The sequence below is a fragment of the Tarenaya hassleriana genome, unplaced genomic scaffold, assembly GCF_000463585.1.
Source record: "Tarenaya hassleriana unplaced genomic scaffold, ASM46358v1 Cleome3, whole genome shotgun sequence".
Lineage (NCBI taxonomy): Eukaryota > Viridiplantae > Streptophyta > Magnoliopsida > Brassicales > Cleomaceae > Tarenaya > Tarenaya hassleriana.
The window spans coordinates 2,279,774-2,303,917 of NW_010966177.1; the positions used below are offsets into that span (position 1 = coordinate 2,279,774).

General features: G+C 39.9%; 6 protein-coding genes across 11 annotated transcripts; 2 read left to right on the forward strand and 4 right to left on the reverse strand.

Annotated features, from left to right (window-relative positions):
* Positions 1-3,383: 3,383 nt before the first annotated feature.
* On the reverse strand, positions 3,384-5,089 carry LOC104818851. The gene is made up of 5 exons (XM_010548626.1): positions 4,759-5,089; positions 4,471-4,625; positions 3,937-3,995; positions 3,713-3,823; positions 3,384-3,605 (listed from the first exon to the last, which is right to left on the reverse strand). The coding sequence occupies exons 1-5, from the start codon at positions 4,878-4,880 to the stop codon at positions 3,591-3,593; spliced, it is 462 nt and encodes a 153-aa protein (XP_010546928.1). The 5' UTR covers positions 4,881-5,089; the 3' UTR covers positions 3,384-3,590.
* A 142-nt stretch (positions 5,090-5,231) lies between these two features.
* Positions 5,232-12,365, forward strand: LOC104818852 (protein GFS12). Of its 2 annotated transcripts, XM_010548628.2 has the most exons (16): positions 5,237-5,513; positions 5,652-5,761; positions 5,844-7,907; positions 8,047-8,374; positions 8,504-8,719; positions 8,846-8,918; positions 9,008-9,213; positions 9,313-9,375; positions 9,638-9,846; positions 9,926-10,037; positions 10,144-10,641; positions 10,740-11,032; positions 11,141-11,384; positions 11,471-11,544; positions 11,636-11,771; positions 12,077-12,365. In XM_010548628.2, the coding sequence occupies exons 1-16, from the start codon at positions 5,379-5,381 to the stop codon at positions 12,224-12,226; spliced, it is 4,911 nt and encodes a 1,636-aa protein (XP_010546930.1). In that variant the 5' UTR covers positions 5,237-5,378; the 3' UTR covers positions 12,227-12,365. The 2 variants fall into 2 exon arrangements, with proteins under 2 accessions (XP_010546931.1, XP_010546930.1); XM_010548629.2 differs by lacking the exons at positions 11,471-11,544; positions 11,636-11,771; positions 12,077-12,365 and having other exon boundaries at positions 5,232-5,513; positions 11,127-11,241.
* Positions 12,366-12,762: 397 nt separating this feature from the next.
* On the forward strand, positions 12,763-14,716 carry LOC104818853 (autophagy-related protein 8h). 2 transcript variants are annotated; one of them, XM_010548630.1, is made up of 5 exons: positions 12,763-12,895; positions 13,012-13,076; positions 13,898-13,950; positions 14,058-14,176; positions 14,405-14,716. In XM_010548630.1, the coding sequence occupies exons 1-5, from the start codon at positions 12,856-12,858 to the stop codon at positions 14,491-14,493; spliced, it is 366 nt and encodes a 121-aa protein (XP_010546932.1). In that variant the 5' UTR covers positions 12,763-12,855; the 3' UTR covers positions 14,494-14,716. The 2 variants fall into 2 exon arrangements, with proteins under 2 accessions (XP_010546932.1, XP_010546933.1); XM_010548631.1 differs by having other exon boundaries at positions 13,021-13,076.
* A 600-nt stretch (positions 14,717-15,316) lies between these two features.
* Positions 15,317-18,315, reverse strand: LOC104818855 (probable beta-D-xylosidase 5). Of its 2 annotated transcripts, XM_010548634.2 has the most exons (5): positions 17,801-18,315; positions 17,384-17,689; positions 17,008-17,278; positions 16,173-16,928; positions 15,317-15,987 (listed from the first exon to the last, which is right to left on the reverse strand). In XM_010548634.2, exons 1-5 carry the CDS (start codon positions 18,305-18,307, stop codon positions 15,359-15,361), a joined length of 2,469 nt encoding a protein of 822 aa, XP_010546936.2. In that variant the 5' UTR covers positions 18,308-18,315; the 3' UTR covers positions 15,317-15,358. The 2 variants fall into 2 exon arrangements, with proteins under 2 accessions (XP_010546936.2, XP_010546935.2); XM_010548633.2 differs by having other exon boundaries at positions 17,384-18,315.
* A 51-nt stretch (positions 18,316-18,366) lies between these two features.
* LOC104818854 (pentatricopeptide repeat-containing protein At3g06430, chloroplastic) lies at positions 18,367-20,373 on the reverse strand. Its single transcript, XM_010548632.2, has 2 exons — positions 20,001-20,373; positions 18,367-19,757 (listed from the first exon to the last, which is right to left on the reverse strand). Exons 1-2 carry the CDS (start codon positions 20,328-20,330, stop codon positions 18,657-18,659), a joined length of 1,431 nt encoding a protein of 476 aa, XP_010546934.1. The 5' UTR covers positions 20,331-20,373; the 3' UTR covers positions 18,367-18,656.
* Positions 20,374-20,524: 151 nt separating this feature from the next.
* On the reverse strand, positions 20,525-23,761 carry LOC104818856 (probable receptor-like protein kinase At5g18500). 3 transcript variants are annotated; one of them, XM_010548635.2, is made up of 8 exons: positions 23,542-23,761; positions 22,320-22,911; positions 22,126-22,230; positions 21,916-22,038; positions 21,666-21,836; positions 21,430-21,559; positions 21,125-21,337; positions 20,525-21,033 (listed from the first exon to the last, which is right to left on the reverse strand). In XM_010548635.2, the coding sequence occupies exons 2-8, from the start codon at positions 22,901-22,903 to the stop codon at positions 20,905-20,907; spliced, it is 1,455 nt and encodes a 484-aa protein (XP_010546937.1). In that variant the 5' UTR covers positions 22,904-22,911; positions 23,542-23,761; the 3' UTR covers positions 20,525-20,904. The 3 variants fall into 3 exon arrangements, with proteins under 3 accessions (XP_010546937.1, XP_010546939.1, XP_010546938.1); XM_010548637.2 differs by lacking the exon at positions 23,542-23,761 and adding an exon at positions 23,204-23,292; XM_010548636.1 differs by lacking the exon at positions 23,542-23,761 and adding an exon at positions 23,046-23,145.
* Between the last annotated feature and the right edge of the window lie 383 nt (positions 23,762-24,144).

Genomic DNA, 24,144 nt, shown 5'->3' on the forward strand with positions numbered 1-24,144 from the left:
CTCCCCCCCCCCCCCCCTTTATATTTAAGCCTTTTTTCCATTTATTTAATTATTTTTACTACATTGAAATTTAATATACAAAGTCAATGACGGGAATATTTTTTTTTAGTTTCGTAATTTAATATCTATGGTTAATCGCACCTTTTAGTGCGGTGGTTATATTTAGTAATCGACGATATTAACTTTTTTATATATTAAATTTCAATTAGTAAGCAGGTTTATTGCAAACTATTAAATTGGGTGTTTTTATAAGGCTATGTTTGTTTTTATTTCAAGTTTTAATCTACTTCAAATATATTTTATTGATGTATTTAGTTTAATTATATTATAGGTCGTAAATGATTTCTTTTTTTCTTTATTTCCCTTTCGATGGGTATTGATGTAATTACAGTATTGACCCTCAGACGATGACACGCCTTTCGTGAGGAAAAAAGTCGAATTTGTGGGACAAGGACAAGGTTGTCCTTTCGTAGAAAATAAAACCCATATATATATATATTATATATGCACACACACGCGCGAAGAAAACCCATATATATATAATAAAAACATTTGTTATTTGTTTTTGTTATATATATGAAATATCAAAAAAAATATATATACACACACGCACGCACGAAGAAAACATTGATCCGTTTTTATTTCTTTGAAGTTGAGTATAAAATTAATTTATGAAGAAAAAGTATAAATTATAAAATTTTTAGAATCTGCATTGTATAAATAAATCAGACATAAATAGAATCCGTGGGCTTGAATGCAAATCCGTATCAAACAAGATAATTATTGTACTTGTATGAATTAATTTTATGTTTTTATTTATTTGATGTGAACATTTTGAACTACTTTGTTTTTTGTTTTCTTTTATTGTATGGGCAAAACGACACACGAAACCCATATGTATCATATTTATAAAATTATTAATATATATTGTCACATTATTCTAAGCCACATTGTGAATTTATTGGTGACAACGATTTCTTTTATTTAAATTAATGTTTGTATATGCACCAGTTTTTTTTGGCACATTTCTGTAAAATGATTTATTTAAATATCTACTATGTTTAAAGTTTCAATATTTGAAATTTTTTGATATAAATAATACGTTACATTTTTACGTTTTCAACATACTTAAATAGTATATAGATATATATTTTTTTTATAAACAGGAGGTTCACTTAAGACCCATTTAATTTTTCTATATCCGGAATCAGCCTTTAGTTACGCAATTAATTGTGGAATCGAATCCATAACATTAAGAATGATTTTATCTATCTTTGGATCACAAACTGTTGAGTTAATATTATATAGATATTATTTCAATTGGGATGTGAATAATTCACATATATCTTTTGAAACATTTTTTTTCCAAAATTTCGAACGAAAATAAAAACATTTAACTCAAACTAAATCATTCCATATAATCAACAAAAAATATTTAATAAAAAGGCAATTTGAGTTTCGTGGAGTCTTTATGTTTTCCAAAAAAAAAAAAGACTAAACAAACAATTTATTGATTATATATAAGTAACTAATTAATATATAAAAATAAAATTCCGAGGTTTTTCCTCTATCATGAGAAATTTTGTATTTTTTAATGGTAGAAAAAAAAGGATTTATTGCACCCAATGAGAAAATACACAATGTGTCTAAGAAATTCCGCTTACGATCTCTTGCATAAGACACGAAGATTTATCCACACGCTCTTTAAAAGAGCGTGAATCACACACACACACACAACGTTTCCATCCTGTAAATATATTTAATATATACACACATAATGATATTTTATAGTAAATATACCCATTTTAATCATATGTATATTTCTAAGAATGTGTTTAGAAATAATATGAGTGTGTATATATATGTATTAATAAAATATAAGATTCAAAAAAGTTTATATCGATACGTTTTAAATTATTATTTGTATGAGGAAAATGCTTTTAATATTCAATTTGTTTGAAACAATAACATCTAGATCATATAAAAAACAATACGAAACCAATATAATTATTTCAAAAACTTCAATTTAATTCGAATATATAAACACGTATTTACCCCAAAAAAATACATATATACGGTACGAGGGTGACCTATTTATTGAGGCGCGTGAAGTGTACGCGGGCGAGTGAGGAGTGGCATAGGTTGTGTTCTTGTAAGAAAAATACTGCTTCCATCACTTAAAAGGACAAATAAATAATAAATAAAGCCTTGTAGGAAAATAAAAAAGGAAGCCACTTGATAGGTCATGCAATGGCCAATCCAACGGCTACAAAAGCATTTGTCTGAAAACTGACGGCTGAGATCTATTCTAAAGTCACTGTCTATGGAACTGCTGAAGCAAGCGAAATGAGATGTCTCGGTTTAGCGTAGTAGGTGAAGAAACCCGGAAAAATAATGTATATAATAAGTGAAAAAAATACAATAATGGAAATCCAAATATAATTAAATGCATTTCATATTTGTTTATTTTATAATTATATTCCGATAGAATAATCTTACATTCTAATTAATATTTTTACCGAATAGCGTAAATTACTAGGTTGTGACCACGATTAATATATATATATATATATATATATATCAATTTTCTATTATTTATTTCTCCGATTTGGTAATTTCTATATTTATTTTACAATATTTTATTATCGTGTTACAACAATATAATATAAAATCGTACAAAATTTTCTACATTTTTTTTTAATCTTGTTATGAACTAGTGAATTCGACGGATATTTGGAAAATTAAATAGAAACCATTTATTTTTTTTTTATAAGATAGGGTTTTGGATATGGGGATAGTTTCATTGATTTGATTGAAAAAATATATATTGGATATAATAATAAAAATAACTGTTGTTTTGATGTAATTGTTGAAAGTTGAGTAAATGAAAAAATGGAAGGCTTTGACTGAGAGAGGTTGCTTCTGCTACATGAAACGTGTACTGTCATCTCCCCATGGGATCTTTCGGACCATAACATCCGTATCTTCATCCACCAAATGTCGGCGACCTGAATATTTTAACTAAACAACAGTTTTTTTTTTATTATAAAAAATATAAATATTGGAAGGGAGATTAATATGATATATATTTCGAGCGATTTCAAAATGCAAAATAATCACCGGGAAATAGCAAAAGGTTTGAAATGGAAAGGGTTACGATTAAAGTGTCAAAAATGATACCAACATGGTTATATTCAAATTCAGTTATTTCAATTACATAAAAATTATAACAGCTCGGATTTTTATATCAATTTCAATTCAAATCGGTTTTAATTTTTTTAGATTTACAAAAATTATAACAGTTCGATTTTTATATCGAATTCAATTTGATTTTATATCTAATTCGGTGCGATTTAACTATTCGGTTAATAAAAGTCGCTTGATAACCAAAATAGCAACATATATTCATTTCAGAAGAAAATCTTTCAGACAGACATCTGCTCGGTTTTGCTAATACTTTGGAAGAAAAACCGGTTTAACTCTACTTACCGGTAGATAACCGGCTAAACCATTTCCAAACAAAACTGTGATTAGCATCAAAGGAGTAAATATTCGATTTCTTCTTGGATCTTCTCACTGTGGCGTCTTCGTCATTCAATGGTGACCTGTGTGCGTGAAAATGTTTTCCACGTGCCAAAAAATTCAGAGCTAGTGGAATACAAACCAGATATTGCAAAACAACAGAAAAGAAAGCCGGGCAAGGAAGACAAACCTTGTGTTTCTTTTTCTTCTCTTTTCTTGTCTTCTTTTTCTCCAATTTTCTCTTCTTCTTCTTCTTCTTCTGGAGCTTGGAGGTTTCTACCTCAACTTCGGCATAGGACCCCTGCAAAAGACGAAGCAAATTCGAGGAGGGACCGATGGATCAGAACATATCTTTACAGTCTCGTTCCTCCTTTCGGACAGCAGTTCGAGAGATAAAGATTGTAGGAACCTCACCTCGGCATCCTCGAATTTGTCGACATGTTGAATAGTTATTCCTGAATTCGAAGTGCCACCTGACACCATCGAAGCACAAAAAGGTTACACCTTTGCTCATGTTCATCCGAAGAAGCTCGAGGAATTTTCAATTGCAGCCGTATATGATCAAGTGAAAAACTCCGCACAGGCAACTTTTCCATAATGGAAACGGAAAGGAGATTATTCTACTCTCGTTCGTGCAGTGAAGAAACCATCATACGGATTTCCATCCATCAAATAAAAAATCTGGTCTATGAGCTAATTTCTCAATCCTCAGAGCTAAATTGGGTTTGAATTAATTTCCTGCATTTAACACAACTTCAAGATGGCTCCAATTTGATACAGCGTCTTTCCTACTCAGAGAAACCACCATAAGCGATGCCCTTGATCCAGTTCGAGCAACAAAACCCTAAGGAATTAAACCCTTGATCGCAAATTCAAATGGAAACCTAACAATGTCGGAGAATTTCGCTATGTCAACACAAACCAAAGGATGGAACAGAAGATACTCACTTGAAAGAACGGTCTCTCGGGCGTTTCTGACGGCCAATTCGACAAGATCGGGATTGATGGAAGCCAATCCATTAGGATCTTGGAGCTTCCGTTCCAGGAACTTCGCTAGAGCCGCGGCCTTGTTCGTCTTCAAGGGCCCACCGGGATGCGCCAATCTATATCACAGTGGAGCGAAATCCGTGGTGGTGTAATGATGCGTTCGAAAAATCAGCGATTTGGAATCGTAGAATCGGAAGACGAGAAGATGAAGATTCCGAGATAGAAAACAGCAGAGTATGAAATTGGTACCTGGGTTGAGAGCGAGAGGAAGAAGAAGAAGAAGAAGAAATAGAGGGAAGAGGCGCGAATTTGCTTCCTCTCAGAGCTCTTCTCTCGTCTTCGCTCAGCTCCTCCACCTCCCTTCTTCCCATTCTCTCTCTGGAGAAAACTGAGAAGTTAGTATAGAATTGTGGGTCAATAGATTCTACCGCTGAAGAACCCTAATTTCTCAAGACCTATGAACCCTAATTCAGTCAAATTTCAAGCTATGATTTTTAAAAAAAATCATCTTAATTTAGTAGATAAATTTCAATTCTCAAACTATAAAATCTGAAACTCAAAATTTATAATTGATCAATAAAATAAACAGAAATTTAATTATTGAAATATAAATTTCTGATGTTGAAAAAGGAAAACAAATGCAGAAATTGGCTGTGTTTTTATGTATTTTTAAAAATAAAAATAATAAGTTGACGTGGGGCCAGTGAGTTGGATCGAAACGGTGCGTTTAAGGGAAAGCGAGACGGCGTCCAGAAGGAGCCTCTCCGAAAGATTCAACCAGCCTCTCTTCCCTCAGATTTCCGCCGGAGCTCCAAATCGGAATTCCACCGGGAAAAGGTGCGACGAAGCGGAGCGTAAAAGAAGGATAAATGCGGATTGAATCAAGCCAGTTTTGCTTCGATTGTCTCGAGCAACGGATCAAGTCAGATTTCTCCGACCAGGTCTTCTTCTCTTTTGGCCTGTCCGATTCGCCGCTTCCCTTCGCCTCCGCTGCCATCGTTGAGGTCTCCCTCTCCTCCTCTGTTATTTATATATTTTTATGTATGGAGACTGGTATGTGGATTAGTGTTCTTCCGTATGTTTCATGAGTTGAGTTCTGTTGAACAATTGGAATTAGAGCTGCTTTGGTTATGGTGGTGTAGGTTTCTGACTCTAGCGGTGAAGCATCTGCTTCTTCTAGTGAATCTGCGTGTCCCCATTTCCTTTTGGAGTATCTGCAGAGGGAAGAACATGGTTGTTTATCCAAATATGTGTATGGTCACTCTTTTGGTTTGTTTTCAGTACTCAATATTTCAATTTATCTCTACCTATGACACAAAGAACTGTTTTTGCAGCGGCGGAAGCTGTAATAGAGATCAGGAAGATTGTAATGCAGATGTAAATTGTGATGGTGGGGAGCATTTGAGTTGCTCACCCAATGGTTCTCAGCCTTTCGAAGAAATTGCAGATGACATTTCTCGTCGAAGTTCTACTTGTGAGTGCTCTGATAGTGTTTCCTGTCAGGAAAAGATTGGTGTGATTGCACCAATTGCTAAAATTGGCAAATGTTCTGCTTCTGGTCTTCAAGAGCTTGCTTCTGGTTTCCTTTCTGGGTGTGTGGAAGATCAAGTATTAAGTTCTCTGAATCTTATTATCGACGGAAAGGCTTCTGAGCAAGAAAGCACTGCTTTCCTTCGTCTTCTCGGGTTACCATTGTTCGTGGAGAAAAGTGACCCTCTATGCCTGAGGCATCCGAATGTGTCACCTATCCTGGGATTATTGACATCATCGGATTGTGTTGTCTCGGTGCTTCCCAAAGCCCCATATTCCTTGGAAAATATTCTCTACTTTAGCCCCGATGCTATAAAGTCCGAATGGCATATAAAATTTCTGGTATATCAGCTTTTGTCTGCACTAGCTTACTTGCATGGCTTCCAGATTTCCCATGGGGATGTTCGTCCTTCCAGAATAATGCTGACTGATTCACTGTGGATTTGGCTAAAGATCTATGACAAGCCTCATTTTAGTTCTGAAGATTCCAATTTTTCTGCTTCAAGGAGAATTCTATGTAGTGATGGTTGTTACGCGCATGACCTTTATGCTGATCGTAAGCTATCTTCAGATTTGGACTGGCAGACTCACTTTGATAAATGGTGGAGGGGAGAACTAAGTAATTTTGAGTATCTACTCTTCTTAAACAAGCTGGCTGGGCGAAGGTGGGGTGACCACACATTTCATCCAGTAATGCCATGGGTCATAGATTTCAGCAAAAAGCCTGATAATGATAGGGACTCAGGCTGGCGGAATTTAAGGAAGAGTAAATGGCGATTGGCAAAAGGAGACGAGCAGTTAGATTTCACATATTCAACGTTCGAGATTCCTCATCATGTATCTGATGAATGCCTGTCTGAACTGGCTGTTTGCAGCTACAAAGCAAGGAGGCTGCCACTGACTGTTCTGCGAGCGGCAGTTCGTTCAGTGTATGAACCTAATGAGTATCCTTCTGACATGCAAAGGCTTTATGAGTGGACCCCTGATGAGTGCATTCCTGAGTTTTATTGTGATCCTCGCATTTTTTATTCACTTCACCCAAGTATGGCTGATTTGGGTGTACCCCCTTGGGTGAGCAGTCCTGAGGAGTTCATTAGATTGCATCGAGATGCTCTAGAGAGCCCCCGTGTTTCATCTCGACTTCACCACTGGATTGATATTACTTTTGGTTACGAAATGTCAGGACAGGCGGCTATTACTGCTAAGAATGTTATGATGTCTTCGTCTGAGCCCACAAAGCCAAGGTCCATTGGTCGCCGCCAGTTATTTGTCCAACCTCATCCCATCCGTCGAGGTTTTTCCTTTAAGCAGGAAAACAGCAGAAATGAGGTAGAAATGCATACATTTCAAGGCAGTGGATTGGACTACGAAAGAACCATCATCCTTGAAGCTGGTGAGTATTTGGAAGAATCTGAAGAGGCTTACACATTTTCTGAACATGCATTGGATTTAAGTCCCAGGTATGACCTCCTTCATCAGGAGTCTCTGGTGTATGAGTCACCGAGCATGAAATCTAACAAAGACTTGACTGATCTCCCCGGTACTTCAGAAAACAATGTTTTACCAACTGATATCAATCTGGATTATCTTCTAGAGAAAATAGAGGTGAAAGATGAAGATCGTGTGGAATTGCAGGAGTTGTTACTATGGCGGCAAGAGTACAACTCAGTAAATTTTTCCGAGGATATTGCAAAAGATATTTTCTCTGTTGGCTGCATCTTGGCTGAACTTTATTTGAGGAAACCGCTTTTTAACTCAGTCTCATTGGCTAGCTATCTAGAAAACGGTGTCTTACCTGAATTGATCCAGAAACTTCCTCCTCCTATAAAGGTATTTGTTGAAGCATGCATTGAACAAGATTGGAGAAGGTATCTTATAATCCATTTTTGGTTTTGAGATACTTGATTTTCTTCGCTACTTCATTATGCAATTTTATTTGGGCGGTCTGCCGATGAACAAAGCTCGCTTGTGCATAACTATTTTTTCTCTACAATTTGAAACATTTAGGAGGCCTTCAGCGAAGACTCTTTTGGACTCTCCGTATTTCTCAGCAACAGTGAAGTCAGTTTACCTATTTACTGCGCCACTTAACCTCTTGGCCAAGCATAGAACACGTCTGTATTATGCTGCTAGTTTTTCCAAACATGGAGCCTTGAAGGCAATGGGAACATTTGCGGCTGAGATATGTACTGATTACTGTTTGCCACTGGTCACAGCACCTCTATCCGACAAGGAGTGTGAATGGGCTTATGTACTTCTCAAGGAACTTATAAGATATTTAACACCAAAAGCAGTGGAGGCACAAGTCTTGCCGTCTATCCAGAAGATTTTACTGGTATTCGTAATGTTGGTTTATGCTTTGGTTCACTGTGGAATTCTTAGATATATCTTCCCACTTTTTCCAAGAGTTTTGAGTTTTTCGTTATGTGAAATTCTTATCTCTGAACAATTCTCAAATGCTTAGACTGCAGGTTACTCGCATCTAAAAGTTTCTCTTCTTCAAGATTCATTTGTGAGGGAACTATGGGACCGGATAGGAAAGAAAGTATATCTCGAAGTGATCCATCCTTTGGTCATATCAAATTTGTATAATCCTCCAGAGAAGATCTCTGCTTCTGCTGCGTCTGTGCTGCTGATTGTTTCCAGCGAAGAGCTTGGCGTCCCTGTTACAGTCCATCAGGTCAGACAAGAAATCTTGTTTCTTTTTCTTCCACCCACCAAGGCTTTTTTGTTTATTCCTTCTGTCGTTAATTTGTGATTCGTTTCTTAATTTATATTTTGGATACTGACTTTTTGCTGTTTACAGACTATACTGCCTCTAATTAATTACTTTGGAAAAGGGATCTGCCCTGATGGGATTGATGTGCTGGTTAGAATTGGTACACTATTTCTATTGGTTCACATGATTATGCCCTATCTGAAATTTTCATTCTCTGCTTACAGATGATTTTGTGTTGCATTTTTTCAGGTCGACTTTTGGGGGAGAAGTTCATTGTCAATCAGATGCTGCCATTGCTTGAACATGTTGCTCGCTTCTCTATCGATGTTTCTTCTATGAAAAAACCAGAGCCTGTTCATAGCTGGTGTTCTTTGGCACTGACCGATTGCCTAACAACGCTAAACGGTCTACTTGTGCTTGTATCTGACGAGTTGCTCATTCAGGAACTGACCAAAGTATATTTTCTCTTTTGTTTTTTATGTTTGAACTGTAGGCTTATATTCATTGCTAGGTCGATGTTTATTGGTCTTTTGTTTTGTCTTATCATAATGCAGGATCGATTGTGCCTGCATGTGAGGATTCTAATGCAGAAAAATCTAGAGTTACGGGTCCTTCAGGTATTTGGAATCTCCTTTTTTTTTGTCATACCAGTAACACTTGAGCAAATGGAAAGGAATTGAATAAATAATCAAGAACTTAGTGTCCCACTGTTTTTAGTATAAAATTCTGTTGGTATTACTATTTCTGATGTTCAACATATGTAACTATTGCGATTTCTATCAGGGTTCGTCTATAGTCCTTTAGTGCCTGTTCCATTCACATGAACTGCATTAACTATTTAAATTTTTTCTTAATCTCTTGCTGTTTTCAATCTTCCAGCTTGCTGCAACTTCACTAATGTCAATTTGTGAGCGGATAGGACAAGAGTTGACCGCATTGCATGTGCTGCCGCAGTTGAAGGAGCTTTTTGATGAGTTTGCTTTCTCTAAGCAAACCACAGATGATTCTGGTTCATTGAAGTGGAAAATGAGGGCTAATGAATCTAATACCCACGAAGAATCTCCTATCAAAAGCCGTATGGATCTTGCGTGCGTGTTTCACTTGGATGACTTTCAATATTTTATTTATTAATCTTTTTATGTGCTCATTATGCTAGAGCATCTACAGGTTGCTTCTCTATCCTTCTTTTGCCTCTCTTCTTGGTATGGAGAAGCTACGTCAGGGTTGTCCAACTTGGTTACTCCTTGAGCAATATCTGCTAAGGCATCACAACTGGAAGGTAAGCCATCCTCCTACAAGAAGAAGTCCTGTGTTTTTTATGATACATTTAAATCATAAAAGCAATATACGTATATGTTTTATTTATCTAATCTATTGTGATTCAGTGGGAATACACAGGAGGATCTTCTCGATATGGTTTGGAGAATTCTAGTGCCAGACATGCGTTGAGCAAAGGCTCCACATCTAAGCACACTCCTAAAGTGCTTCTGAATGGGGTTGGATGGTCAGTTCCACAATCTCAGGGGGTACGATGTTCCAAAAACTTGAAATCTCAAACACATCTCCCGGTTGATGGACAAGAACCAGTTCTGAACCATTTGGCACGTGAACCGTGGTCCTGGTTTCCTAGTCCAGTTGCTTGTTGGGATGGACCTGACTTGATAGGTCGCTTTGGGAGCCCTAAAGATGAGCATAGATGGAAAATTAGAATGTCCGTTGTATCATCTGTTCGTGCCCATCGTGGAGCTATAAGATCTTTAGCGGTTTGTGAAGATGAGTGTACAGTTTTCACTGCGGGTATTGACCCAGGGTTCAAAGGAAGTGTTCAGAAGTGGGAACTAGCAAGCTTAAGTCGCATATCTGCGTATTATGCCCATGAAGAGGTTCGTTCCTTATATCATTCTCTCACCTCTCTTTGAAGAACTGAATACCGGCAAGGTATTGAGGATGCCCCGTCTGACTGTTTGTTGCATATTTTTAGGTTGTTAATGACATCAGCATTATGTCATCCTCCGGAAAGATAGCATCTTGCGATGGAACTATACATGTGTGGAATAGCCAAACAGGAAAACAGATATCCTTATTCTCCGAGTCACCTTCGGATCATGATCAACTTTCCTCCTCTTCTTCTTCAAGAACTAACTATGATCAGGGTAACAGACACACTTCTCATTCACTGTCAAGTGGAATCTTTGATGGGAACATGTACACTTGTATGCACTATTTAAAATACGCGGATCAGCTCGTTGTTGGAACTGGGAATGGTGCCCTCAGGCGAGTATTTTCCTCTGGACTGTGGATGAAGCAATTAACTACGAGAGAAGCTTGTAACTTTCTCGCTCATCCGAATATTTTCTTATATGTATAGCTGTTACCATGCAGATTCATTGATGTAGTCCGAGGCCAGAAGCTTCAGATTTGGAGGGGTGAAACTGTTGAGCCCGGGTTTCCATCTCTTGTATCTGCGTTATGTTCAGGAGGGTCGGATACTAGCCGAGGAGACGGGGCTTCAGGATCACTGTCTTGGATTGCAGCTGGCTTGAGTTTTGGCCAGTGTAGGCTATATGATGTGAGGAGCGGGCATGTTATTTCTTCATGGAGAGCTCACGATGGATACGTGACAAAGGTAAAGTCAGATTTGCCATTACGAAAATGAAAATACGCTTAACACCAAACATGGACTCTCTCTCATCTTCGCCTTTTTTCTCGCAGCTGGCTGCACCCGAGAGCCATCTTCTCGTTTCCAGTTCTCATGACAAGACTTTACGGGTCTGGGATTTGAGGAGGTATGAAACACTTATTCATAAGTTGGCTATAAGAATTAGTAAATATAGCAGAAAATATACACCAACTCTCTGGTAAAAAAAAAAAAAACAGGAGCTGGACACCGGAGCCTATTGTGTTCAGAGGCCACAAAGACGGAGTGTCTGGTTTCTCGGTCTGGGGCCAAGATGTTATCTCCATCTCCAGAAGCAATATCGGGATTTTCTCGCTATCAAAGCCTCCTGACGAGGTACCTTTCCTTTCCCTTAAACCCTAACTACAACTTTAATCCGGAAACAGAAACCCTCCCATGTTTTGTGTTATATAGCTCTATGTTTTCTTTTACTACGGACCAAAACCTCAATCAAATAGAACAGTCAGCTCGTTCGGATAGAAACAGAAACAGAAACAGTAAAGGAAATACATATACGCCTTTGAATGCATTGGTTATGTGCAGTTAAGTATTAGAACTTGATCATTGAGTCATTTTTCAGTCGGTTTCTTGAAATTGTATCGAGAAATACTCGGTTTAATTCCTATTCGATCGATCTGCAGGACGGGCAGTATCGGATAGAGCCTCGGAAGCTGAGCATTGGGGAGACCGGAGGACGGAACAAATCGGTGTTATCAACGGTTAATGTTTTACCCTTCTCGAGACTGTTCATCGTTGGAACAGAGGATGGCTACTTGAGAATATGTTGTTAACAATGAACTCAGTTTATTTAGTGATGAAAGTTATACAAAAGAGAGAGAGAGAGAGAGAATGATGTTTTGTAAATTGCAAATGAAAAACATTTCTTTGTAACTAATTTTGTTCATATTTTTAAGGTTTTTGGAAGAACAAGTTTTGTCTTGTTTTTTTTGTTTAATCCAATTTGTCATTTACATTACCTTATAGAATCATTAATATTTTTAAAATATCACTAAAAATCCAAACTTCCCTAAGAAAAAAACTATATATATATATAGAACTGGTTGTTCATGTGAATATCAGTTTTCATGACTAAATATTTGTGTTACCGTAATATATAAATTTATTTTATTATATCCTGCAAAAGTCAAACGGGGTCAACGCGGCGGATATATGAAAATGGGCCGGGGATATGACATTGGGCCATAATTTAAACCCAATGGGCCGCTGCCACGTGGGAATTCATGTGACTTGCGTGGCGGTTACTACTTGTTTGCCGTCTCCTTATATATTTCTAATTCATCTTTTTCTTCTCAAAGAAGCAAAGCGAAAAAATCAAAAAAAGGAAGGGAAAAAAAACACGAATTCTGCTCTGTAGAGCATTTGCTTCGATCGAACGAATCTGTCGCCAGAAATTAATTTCATGGGGAAAGTGAAGTGTTTCAAGGATCGATTCTCTTTCGGTTCGTCTCTGGATTTCCTTTTTCTTTTTTCCTCATTTATGATTCTGTGATTTGCCCGCGATAATGTGCGCGAGCGAAATTCGTCGGGTTTTCTGAGTTTTGACCGGTGGTGTTAGATTTTTCAGATGAACGAGTGAACGAGTCTAGGAGCATCATTGCTAAATACCCAGATAGAGTTCCGGTGAGTTGTTTTCGCTGAAATTTTACACGAATCGTAGATTCTTTGATTCTCTCGTTTATCGTGTTGACTTGCCGTACGATGGTAGAAGAAGCAGTTCGTCTTTTTTCTCCTAGCTTTCTTGAATTGATGATATGGATACACGCGTATGTAAATATATTCGTCCAATTTCGGGTATCAGATTTTCTGAGAGTTCATATCATTTTGAACTTGCGTCAAATTGAGGCCCTTCTTTATTTGGATAATGTAAAGATGGTTTCACGAGTGATTGAATGCTAAGATTCGAAGGGCATGGCGTTTCTCTGGCAGGAAGAACGTGTAATAAGAAAATCTCCCTGATAAGAAATTGTTTTCGTTCCATTATGTTGGTCTTTTACTAATCGACTCAAAATCTGGACTTCGGTGTTTTTTGACAAGGCTATTCATTATCAGAACTTTTTGTTGCAAACCCGAGTTTGAGTTTCGTGATATAGTATGGGTGACAATGCTTTGATCACCTGAGATCTCCTTGAGCTCCCTGTATCTAGCTAGCATGATGGCCTTGATGATCTTTGATATATTGACTATGGATTGTCAGAGATCATTAATATCCTATGAAGAGGCCAGAATTTCTTTCTCAGCCCAAACTTGTAGACGAAAATCTCTGTTTTGTTGCTCAGCCATGGCTAGCTACTTTGGTTTCCTTCTGTATTCTTTGCCTCCCAGCGAGAACCTGTACCTGCATTGGTACTCATCTTCCATCATTTTATCATAGTGCGTTGTGTATGGCCGTTATACAAACTCTCTGTCTATCCACTTTATGAAATCACACTTGTACATTGCAGGTGATCATCGAGAAATACTCAAACACAGACCTTCCTGACATGGAGAAGAACAAGTAAGTTCCTAACATACAGATAGTAGACAAAACTCATATCAGTTGTTCATGTGTTTCCCTGTTTATTGACGGAGAATCATTTGATCAATCTTGATCTATACCTGCAGATACCTGGTACCGCGTGACATGACTGTTGGGCAGTTCATCCACATTTTGAGCAAAAGGCTACAGTTAGATCCAGCAAAAGCTCTTTTCGTCTTTGTACAGAACACGTTACCTCAGACCGGTAAGCATTCTCCTATTTCTCGCCATGTACCTGCATTCTCCTTTCCAGACAGATTGCATATCCCTTTTCTTCTACCGGTATTCCTTGCTGTTTCTGTAGACACGCCGGACAACCAATTTGTGTCCTGTAAAACACGTTTCCGAGGCTCTCTTTCCTCTATCGATATCCTTGTTTCCCGTATAAGTTCACGTTGCATCCTGACCCGATTGATAAAACAAACGTGTGCAGCTGGTCGGATGGACTCTGTCTACAACAACTTCAAGAACGAAGACGGGTTCCTATACATGTGTTACAGCACAGAGAAGACCTTCGGCTGACTCTCATTCTCTCCTAACAAAACTCAAACCAAATAAGCAATTGGGGAACACTCTTCAAGATCCATTTCTTTCATTTGTTGCTGTGAATAATGTTGTTTGTTTGTTTGTTGTTCTCTGACGTCGCTGTACATTAAAAAAAATGACATTTGACTCTGTAAATGAACTGTCAACACAAAGGAATAATAAAGACAAATAAAGGGATTTGGTTCGGAAGAACACTGTTTCGTGTCGGATTTGGTTTGGTATGGTAATGACTAATGAGGCAAAGGCATAGAAGATTTCTTGGTAGTCACGGCATCGTGTCGTGTCCCTCACGGCTTGTTCTGTTTTGGTTGAGCAATAATAATTCATTTGGAATGTGATCATGTTATTTAATTTGATTTGGACACTGTTATATATGTATTTGGATATTGTCAAGGTTTAATGTAGCAGTTTCTATATTTAAAAAATTAAAAGGAATTTGTATAAAACTATTTATATATATATTATTGAATTTGGTTGAATTTCGTGAATGCCACCAACCTTGGGCAAGCAATTCATTTGAAGCTATAATGTTTTGAATTTGAACACGAATATTTGTTATGTTTCGGATAAATAATGATTTGAACCAAAACCCAAATATACCCCCTAACGCATAAAAGCCCATTGGTCCGATTACTTTATCTCATGGGCTAATATTCAGCGTTTCTTTTTTAGTTATTTAATCGAATTTTGAAAAAACCTACAAAAAAATAACTAATTTTGGGAGAGAGGGGTTTGGGGAAATTAAAAAGAAAAGTATTAAAATGACATTTCTTTTTATTAATAACGTTTAGGAAAATCCGATTACACAAGAGTGATGAAACTCTTTACCTAAAGATTCGGGTCAGTGATGATAATTGATCTTAACCTGAAAATTCACAGTTCTGTCTCCGTCTCCGACCATAACGCCGTGAACTCCCGACGGCAACACCTTGTACCCTACCGCGTCGACAATGGCGAAGCTCTTGCAAACGTTCAGCTCGAATCTCACGTTCTCCGTCTTCCCTTCCCCCACGAACACCCTCTCGAACCCCACCACCTGCTTCGTGTGGGCCCCTCTGATCCCCGCCGGCGGCTTCGAGTACACCATCACCACCTCTCCTCCGTCTCTCTTCCCCACGTTTTGCACCCCCACTCGGACCGCCACCGTCTCCTCGCACGCCAGGTCCTCCACCACGACCGACGGGCAGATGGTGCTGGGCTCGACCTCTGGGTCGGTGTAGTTCACGTGGCGGCAGTGCTGGTTCTTGGCGATCTTGATGTTGACCGGGATGATCTGGTCGGAGCGAGATGTCTGGTACTTGAACTCGGTGTAACTCAGTCCGTACGCGAATGGGTACACCGTCGTGCCGTTGAAGAACTTGTACGTCCGGCCAGGGTACCCGAATTCGTCGACGGGACGGAGTTTCAGAGACGTCATGGGAAGCTGGTTCACGTAGTTGGCTTTGTGCCATGTCAGTGGCAATCTCCCACCTGAACATGATACAAGATTTGATCATATAAAAGATGAGATCTTTAGACAGATCAATCGTTCAATCGTAGAAAGTTTGAAACTTTTTTCGGGCATAAGAAGATGGGTATCCTCAGATTTATATATTTACCAAAGTTCAATCCTCCAATTTTCGAAAGTTTGAAGCTTTTCATGGATAAGAACGTACCCGGGTTGTATTTTCCATAGATGACGTCAGCAATGGCGCGGCCGCCTTCTTGACCAGGGTAACCGGCCCAGAGAATGGCTTTGATCTTGGGATGGTCCTTGGCGAACGTAATGTCGACTCCTCCGGCGGACATGATCACAAGAATCACCGGAGTTGTCGCCGATTCGGCGATCTGAGTGATGAGGTCTTCCTGATACCCAGGTAGGTTAAGATCGATCCTGTCTAAATCCTCAGCCTCCACGGTCAAGTCAAGCCCAGCAACGATCACCGTGGCGTCCGCTTTCCCCGCGGCCTGAACCGCCGGAAAAACCATCGTGGCGTTCTTACAGAGTACATCGCCGCAACCGGTCGCGTAGGTCACCTCGGCGTAAGAGGAGAAGCCCTGGATAGGCGATATGTACCGGCACGGGACGCCGGCATAGTTTCCGATCATCGCCTCGGTGGCGTTAGCATGCGGTCCGACCACAGCTAGTTTCTTGTACTGGCTTGAGCTCAGTGGCAACGTGTCGTTGTGGTTCTTCAAGAGCACGATCCCTTCTTTGGCGACTTCCTCGGCCAGCTCGATGGCGGCTCGTGAGCAGATGTCGGGTTTGGTCAGGGACGCGAACTCGGGTCGACCATCGAAGAAGCCGAGCCTCATCAGTACGATGTATAGGTTCGTTAGTGACTCGTCGATCTTGGACTCACTGATCTGACCTTGGTAGACTGCTCCTGCTAAGGCTTTCCTGTATGAACCTCCACAGTCCAGATCAAGACCTGAAACCATGGAAAACTCGGATCAAATCCTTCTGGGTCAGATCCAGTTTGTGTTTTTTGCTGAGTTATGTCAGAGTACCTGCTAACAGGGATTGTGCCGCGGCGTCCTCGTACGTGTCATCGAGCCATTTGTGAGCTTTGACGATGACATCAATGGAGTCGCAGTCGGAAACGATGTAACCATGCAAGTTCCAGTCATCTCTGATGGTTTGCTTCAAGAGCCTGTGGTCGGAACAAGTGGGAATGCCATTGACGCGGTTGTAAGAACACATCACACTGCTCGCATCTCCTTCCTTCACGCACATCTCAAATGGCGGCTGAAACGTCTCCATCATGTCTTGCTCTGTCACCTTCATTCACAATCCCACATCGGAGGAAAAAACACAAAACGTTTCAGCTTTAGATTATCAGAGACAACGAGATCGATCGAGATGATTTCGGTTTCGTTTCCTTACCCTTGCGTCGAAACTGTATCTGTCAACACCGAGCCACTTATCGACATCATAAGCCGTGTAATGCTTGCAACAAGCAGAGACTTTCAACGGTCTGAAATTTGGATCTGTAGTGTTTAGAGTTCCTTCAATGTCTTGTAGCCCTCTGACAAAGTTAACGGCGTAACTCCCGACAACGTAAGGATCTTCTCCGGGCGTCTCCAAGGTTCTTCCCCATCTCGGATCCCTCACGACATTGATGTTCGGGCTCCAGAACGTTAACCCGCCTTGTCCCAGATTGTGCATTGCCCTGGCTTCGTTCGAGATCGTCTGCCAAAAACCGAGAAAAAAAAAAGACAACAACGTTTTCAGAACATTACTGATCAGAATCTGTATCGAAACTTGAAGCGTTTTCTCGGGCGAAAAAAAACTCGAACTTACTTCTCCGATCTTCCTCCAGAGAGAGCGGTTGAAAGTGGCGGCAGAGTTGATGACGAGGGGGAAGCTGGTGGCACCGGGGACAGGGCCACCGAACGTGGAGCCGCCACCGACGTCAGAGACGCCGTGAAGAGCCTCAGACCACCACTCGTAGGCCGGGAGACCGATCCTCATCACGCCGGTGGTTTTATCACCCATCTGCTCGACCTTTTCAGAGAGTTTCATCCGAGCCACGAGGTCTTTGGCCCTCACGTCGAAAGGAAGAGACTTGTCGCAGTAAGTGTACTCCGACATGTCTAATCCGATGTTCGTGAATCTGACAGGGTCGCAGACATGAGTGTAGTTCAGAGGAACATCTCCCAATATGGCTGCAGAAGAAGAGACAACAAACGACAAAAGAAGAAGAAACACAGGGGGAATGGACTTCTCCATTGTTGTGGAAGTGACGAGAGATGTTTGGAACGGAGGGGCTTTGAGGGGGTTTATATAGTTTTTTCTGTACATTTTCATGTAACTGTACGTTGAGATTTCCAGTGATTTTCTTGAAGATATTGTCCGATTTTATAAGATAATGCAAAGAGACAAAAGTGGATTACAAAATAACAACGTAAGACTCTTTCCTTCTCTCCCAGTTCAAATACAAAAAATAAAATACCCTTCTCGCTCTCTCCACAATTAGTCACAAAATCCCTAATTTCTGATTTCATCCCTTTTATGCTTCAAACATCCTATCCAGACATGAACATGACGATGATGATGATGATGATGATGACGATGATGAGGATGCCTACTTTTCCTCAATGGTTATCTGCTCCAACCTTGACATCAGTCCAGTTTTTGTCCTTAAGATTCACTTTCTCTACAGAGCAAGATCTGAAAGTTGTTGACTTTCCTGTTCCAAGTAATAGATCTTATCATTCATACCCTCCTTCTCGTACGCCTTGATCATAATCTCGAAGGTCCTCGAATCGGGTTTACAGTGTTTTCCTTTCATTCCTTCATAAACCCTTTCCATCTCCATCAAGTCATCGGCTTTCGCGCAGGCGGATATGACCGCATTGTAAAACGCCGTGTTCTCGGGTATCTCGAACTTAGCAGCTAACTGAACACTACTGATAACCTTGTGGAAGAGACCTGCATTTGCATATCCATTTATCAGACAGCAGAAGGTCTTCGTGTCCGCTTTCATGCCCTCTCCACGCATCTGATCGAACGTATACTCCATGTTTTTGGCGTCCCCGACATCAGCAAAGACCTCGATGATGTTGTTGTAAGTGGCTGTTGTCCATGGAAACTGAAGCTTTCGCATGTATTCCATCACCGACGACATCTTGTTGTACATTCTCTTCTTCCCGTAAGCACCGATCAAGATGTTGAAAGTCCGGGTCTCCGGCTCAATCCCGAAGTTCCTGAATTTTTCGTACCACTTCTCCATCATGTCGATCTTACCCATGTTCCCGAAAACACTGAGGATGATGTTCATAGTCCAGACATCCGGTTTGCACTCCTTGTTCTCCAGCATCTCGGACAAAACCTTCTCCATCTGATCAAACCTTCCCACCCGGCCATACCCACTTAGAACTATGTTCTGTGTAACGGTGTTTGGAGTTATCAAACGCTCATCCATTTCCACATACAATGAATCGACTAAGTCGAACCGAGAAGCGTCAACGCAGGCTTTGAGCAGCGTGCTGTACGTGAATACATCGGGCTGGCATCGAGGCAGGGTTTTCATTTCATTAAGAATCGAAAAAGCCTCTTCGATGAGATTGTTCCGACAATAAGCCGCGAGAAAAGCAGTGTAGAGTTCAGCCGTGGGTTCCAATCCCTCTTCAAGCATTTCGTCGAATAGCTTGCGGGCACGTACGGGTTGTCCGGATTTGCCGAGAAGAACGAGTAGCTTCATGTAAGTTCCTTCCTTCGGTTGGTAAAATGGTTGCTCCCTCAACATGGCAAAAGCCTAAGATCATCATCAACAACAACAACAACAACCCAACTGAAGCAACTCATGTTTCACCGAGATACCCACACAACAGAAGCTAGAGGCCGCCATTTTTTCAGAACAAATTCAACTTCAGAACACCATTTTCACCTAAATTACAACTGATATGCAACCAAAGATAACTTCGATTCGGAAATTTGGGATAACAAGTTCGAGTTTCTCTGAACCGGAAAAGAAAAGACAGATATTGAATTGAATGACCTCGAGGGCTTGGAACCACTGCTTTTTCGCGATGAGATCAGACAAGGTCTCGGTGACGGTGTTGACCCATGCTTTGGAATTGATTTTTCGCTCCATTTTCTTCTTCACGTTCTTGATCGGTCCTCGTCTCGGGGCGATTGGCTCCGTGATTCCATGAAATTCTCCATCTTTCCAAAGCCTCTTCTTCGTAGCACCTCCCGAAGAAGATGAAGAAGCCGCCAAAACGCACCGTATGAAGCCCAAGTTTCTCTGGGAACGAATTATCCTATTTCCATCAGGAAGACGAGACGAACAGATGGAAGAAGAGAACGAGAGAGACATGGACACCATTGTCGTCCTCCTCCCTTCAGACAGCACTCTCTGTTACGGATAATTACTGAATCAACACTATCCCGGTTTTGTACGTACCAACGATAATTCCGGTTTGAAACCAAAACGTAACTAAACCGGAGTAATTCTAACGTACACTCGACTATGATCGCATACCATTTAAATTTGCATCAGAATGCACTTGGAGCCGAAAGTGTAAAACCAAACATGACAATATTATTCCACAAACAAATTACACGTCGTTCACTTACCTACAAATCTGAAAATGGCGTTTTCTTGGTCCAGAAACAACCTACAGTGCAAATGCAGAAACCCGAAACAACAATACAACCATGACAGACCTGTACAAAAACTCCTTCCCCATCGCAGTTGCAGACACCCTCCTCAGAGACAAAGTAACCATCTTCTTTCTCACATCATAAGAGTAAGACGAAACCTCTCTTTATTAGGAAACCGAAAACTACATAATCCAAACCCGGGAATGAGTACGGTCAAGCAATAGATCCAGAAAGCTTGGAACTTTTTCAAGATTCACTCCAAAAATCTGGCATCTTTCCGGTTTAATGGATCTGTGCTACAGAGCATTGTTCTGTACGGTATTATCCACCTTCTGGTCGTTGCAGTCACTCTTGTCAGTGTCAGTGCTGTTCCTTGGAGGCTCAGAATATGTCGTCCCTGTCTGATTCCTTCTTCTTCTCCTGTCCTGAATATAAAAAACTGCCCTTTTCAGCAATGGAAGTTCATAGATACAGAGGTGGGTGATTTCAAAGGTTTGAACTTTACTCTCGTGGTACCTCTCTAGGAATAGGGTATTCCTCAGATTCAAGCATACGTGCCACTTGGCTCATTTTCGGTCTTTTGTCAGCCATGGGATCAACACATCTCAAAGCCGTCAAGAGCGTTCGCTTTAGGGCACTGGTGGATGGCTTTGTTTCGAGGTTTGAGTCAATTACCTCCTCTGATCTCCTTTGTTGGACCATCATCTTCAACCATTCCACTAAATGTACCTTTGTTTCGATAACATCAACAGCCAATGAAAACGGAAATGTGATATGGAGGTTATTGGAGAAGATTGAAGGCAAGTTTTTCATGGACATACCTCGGGAGGTGGCCGAGCATAGTCTACAGGGTATCTTCCAGTTATGGCTTCTAAGAGTACAACTCCGAAACTGTAGACATCGCTCTTTTCGTTCAGAAGGCCAGAATTAGCATATTCCGGAGCAACGTATCTGAAACATCCATTGACAAAAACGAAAAAGGAAGTTGGTTCTCAAAACCAACAATGTCAAGCATCCATACACAAAAAAAAACTGTAAAAAGGAGACGTTAAAATACCCGAAGGTACCCATAACTCTGGTTGTTATGAAGTTTTTATCAGCACCAAGCAGCTTAGCAAGTCCAAAGTCAGATATTTTAGCATTGAAGTTCTCGTCGATTAGTATATTGCTAGATTTTATGTCTCTGTGCACTACTTTAGGCTCTATTGCCTCGTGAAGGTACGAAAGCCTGCATCACATCACCCATAATCTCAAGTGAGGATGAAGAAAGATACAAAACCGAGAGAAACGTGCAAATGATTCCTTACGCTTTGGCTGTTCCGATAAGAATTTTCAAACGGGCCTCCCATGTAAGAAATCCTTGATGGTGTTTGTCTCCCCGGAGCCATTGCTCCAGATTTCCATTGTTAACGTACTCATAAACCAACATCCTGAACTCAATGTCCAAAGAAAATTCCCAGTTAAGCAAATATACAGACTTTAGAAGAATATCCAAAGAACCTAAGGACAGGACATGCCTTTGAGTTCCCTCCATGCAATATCCCAGAAGACGGACCAAGTTTTTGTGGCGAACATGACCTATTGCCTCGACTTCTACTCTGAAGTCTTTGTCAGCTTGCCCTCTACATGAAAAAAACATCACCAATTACAATGTTCTATATAAATCAAACTCGAAAACGTTAAAGCAAAAAAAAGTGTTGTCACAACTTACAGGTTGTTGAGCAGCTTTTTGACGGCCACAGGAGTTCCATTAACAAGGGTTCCACGATAAACAACTCCATATCCTCCATCACCGATTATATTTTCCCTCGAGAACTGACTTGTGGCCATTTGAAGATCTCTCAGGGTGAACCAGTGACCCCATCCAAGGTGAGAAAACTCGGGCAGACCAGACAAGGGAGATGGAGCTGTCAATGGATTAGACGAAGATACACCCGACCCATCCTTTTTCTCCAAATTAGTGAAGGAGCCTGACCTGCTACTGCCATCTCCGTTCTCTGAGGTCGGGATTACCTTTTCTGGTTCGTTATCCCCATACTTATCACTAATTGAGGGAAGCCCGCCATTGCTAGACGAAACCTCATCAACCCTTATCTCCTTAATTTCCTCGGGGACACAAGGGATCTGGGATAGAGGGATTTGAATGGTAGCTCTTGACGTTTTCTTTCGGAACATAAGCCATAGTGATACAGCAAGAACTACTACAAACACCACAGCAAGAACAATCACAATGATTTCCCATAGCTCCAAACCATTGTAAGTCTTAGATAAGGTGTTGTCAAGATTAGATCCCATGTTTCTACCTGCAACAAAGATAGAACAACCAAGGAAATGAAAATTCGGAAACTCTATTGGGTCCTGTAACCATGAATTCTACTGCTTTAACGTAATGTATCCACTCATTTAAGGAAAATATAAGAATTCTTCCCAGACCCACATAAGAAATACACAAATCTTCACCGTGAATGGTCCTAAGCAAACAGAATATCTCTCTCTATCAGATTTGCACAAATCTTATATTCTTCAGAGCTCGGGCACAAAGGAACAATCACGAGACAAGATATCTAACAAAGACCGACAGAATCGGATTCATACATTCACATTATGCCTACAACCTGAGAAATCCCAGTTGCCTAATTTTCAGGTCTCAGACCAGACACCAGCTAAACAACAAGCTCCAAGAGAAACAAACAGGAAAAAATCAGCAGTTCAATTTCAACTTCCACCGACAACACAACTTCCGGAAACTACAGATAAACATCATAATCAAATCAGGAAAAAAAAAGAAAAAAAGAAAAAAGAAAATGCCGGGTCTCAGATGCATTGCTTGATGAGCATATCTGACCAACCACAGAATCCAAAAGTCTAAGACTTTCAGCATCAAACTAGAAACCCATTATCAGAATTAGGGTTCTTGGGCACTAAGACCAAACCTGATGGGCGAAAAATTTTTCCGGTATCAGAACGACATTGAGCAGAGGCAAGCGAGGATTCCTGTAATAAGACAGATCTCGTGCAACATTGTGTGGAAAATTTCCTGCTTTGGATCTTTGTAGGGTTCTCCACCTACAAAGAGACCCACAGCAGTGAAAAAAAAATCAAAGGACAAAAGAAAATCAAAATCTGGGTGGGAAAGATTGAAGCTTTACTTTGCTGTTCCAAGAAAAAAAATTATAAATAAATAAATTAGTTTTGAATTATTTAACTATTCCATCTGGCTTTTAGTATGGCTCCACGACGGGCATTTGTAATTTATAATTAGGTTTGGTCCGTTATGACATGAATTAAATATCTGATAATTATAAAATATCACAATTTTTAAAACCATGATTTTAAAGTTGTTAATTTTAAATTATAATTTAGATCTATATAATAGATGACATCTAAATTTTAGATATGTAAAAGACATTCAAATACTCACAGATATCTAAATTTAAACTAAATTATATAAAAAACAAATAGAAAAATATGTTTTAATTACCAAATATGAGCAGAAATCTAAAAGAATAAATAATTAAATAGAACTCTAAAGTTTC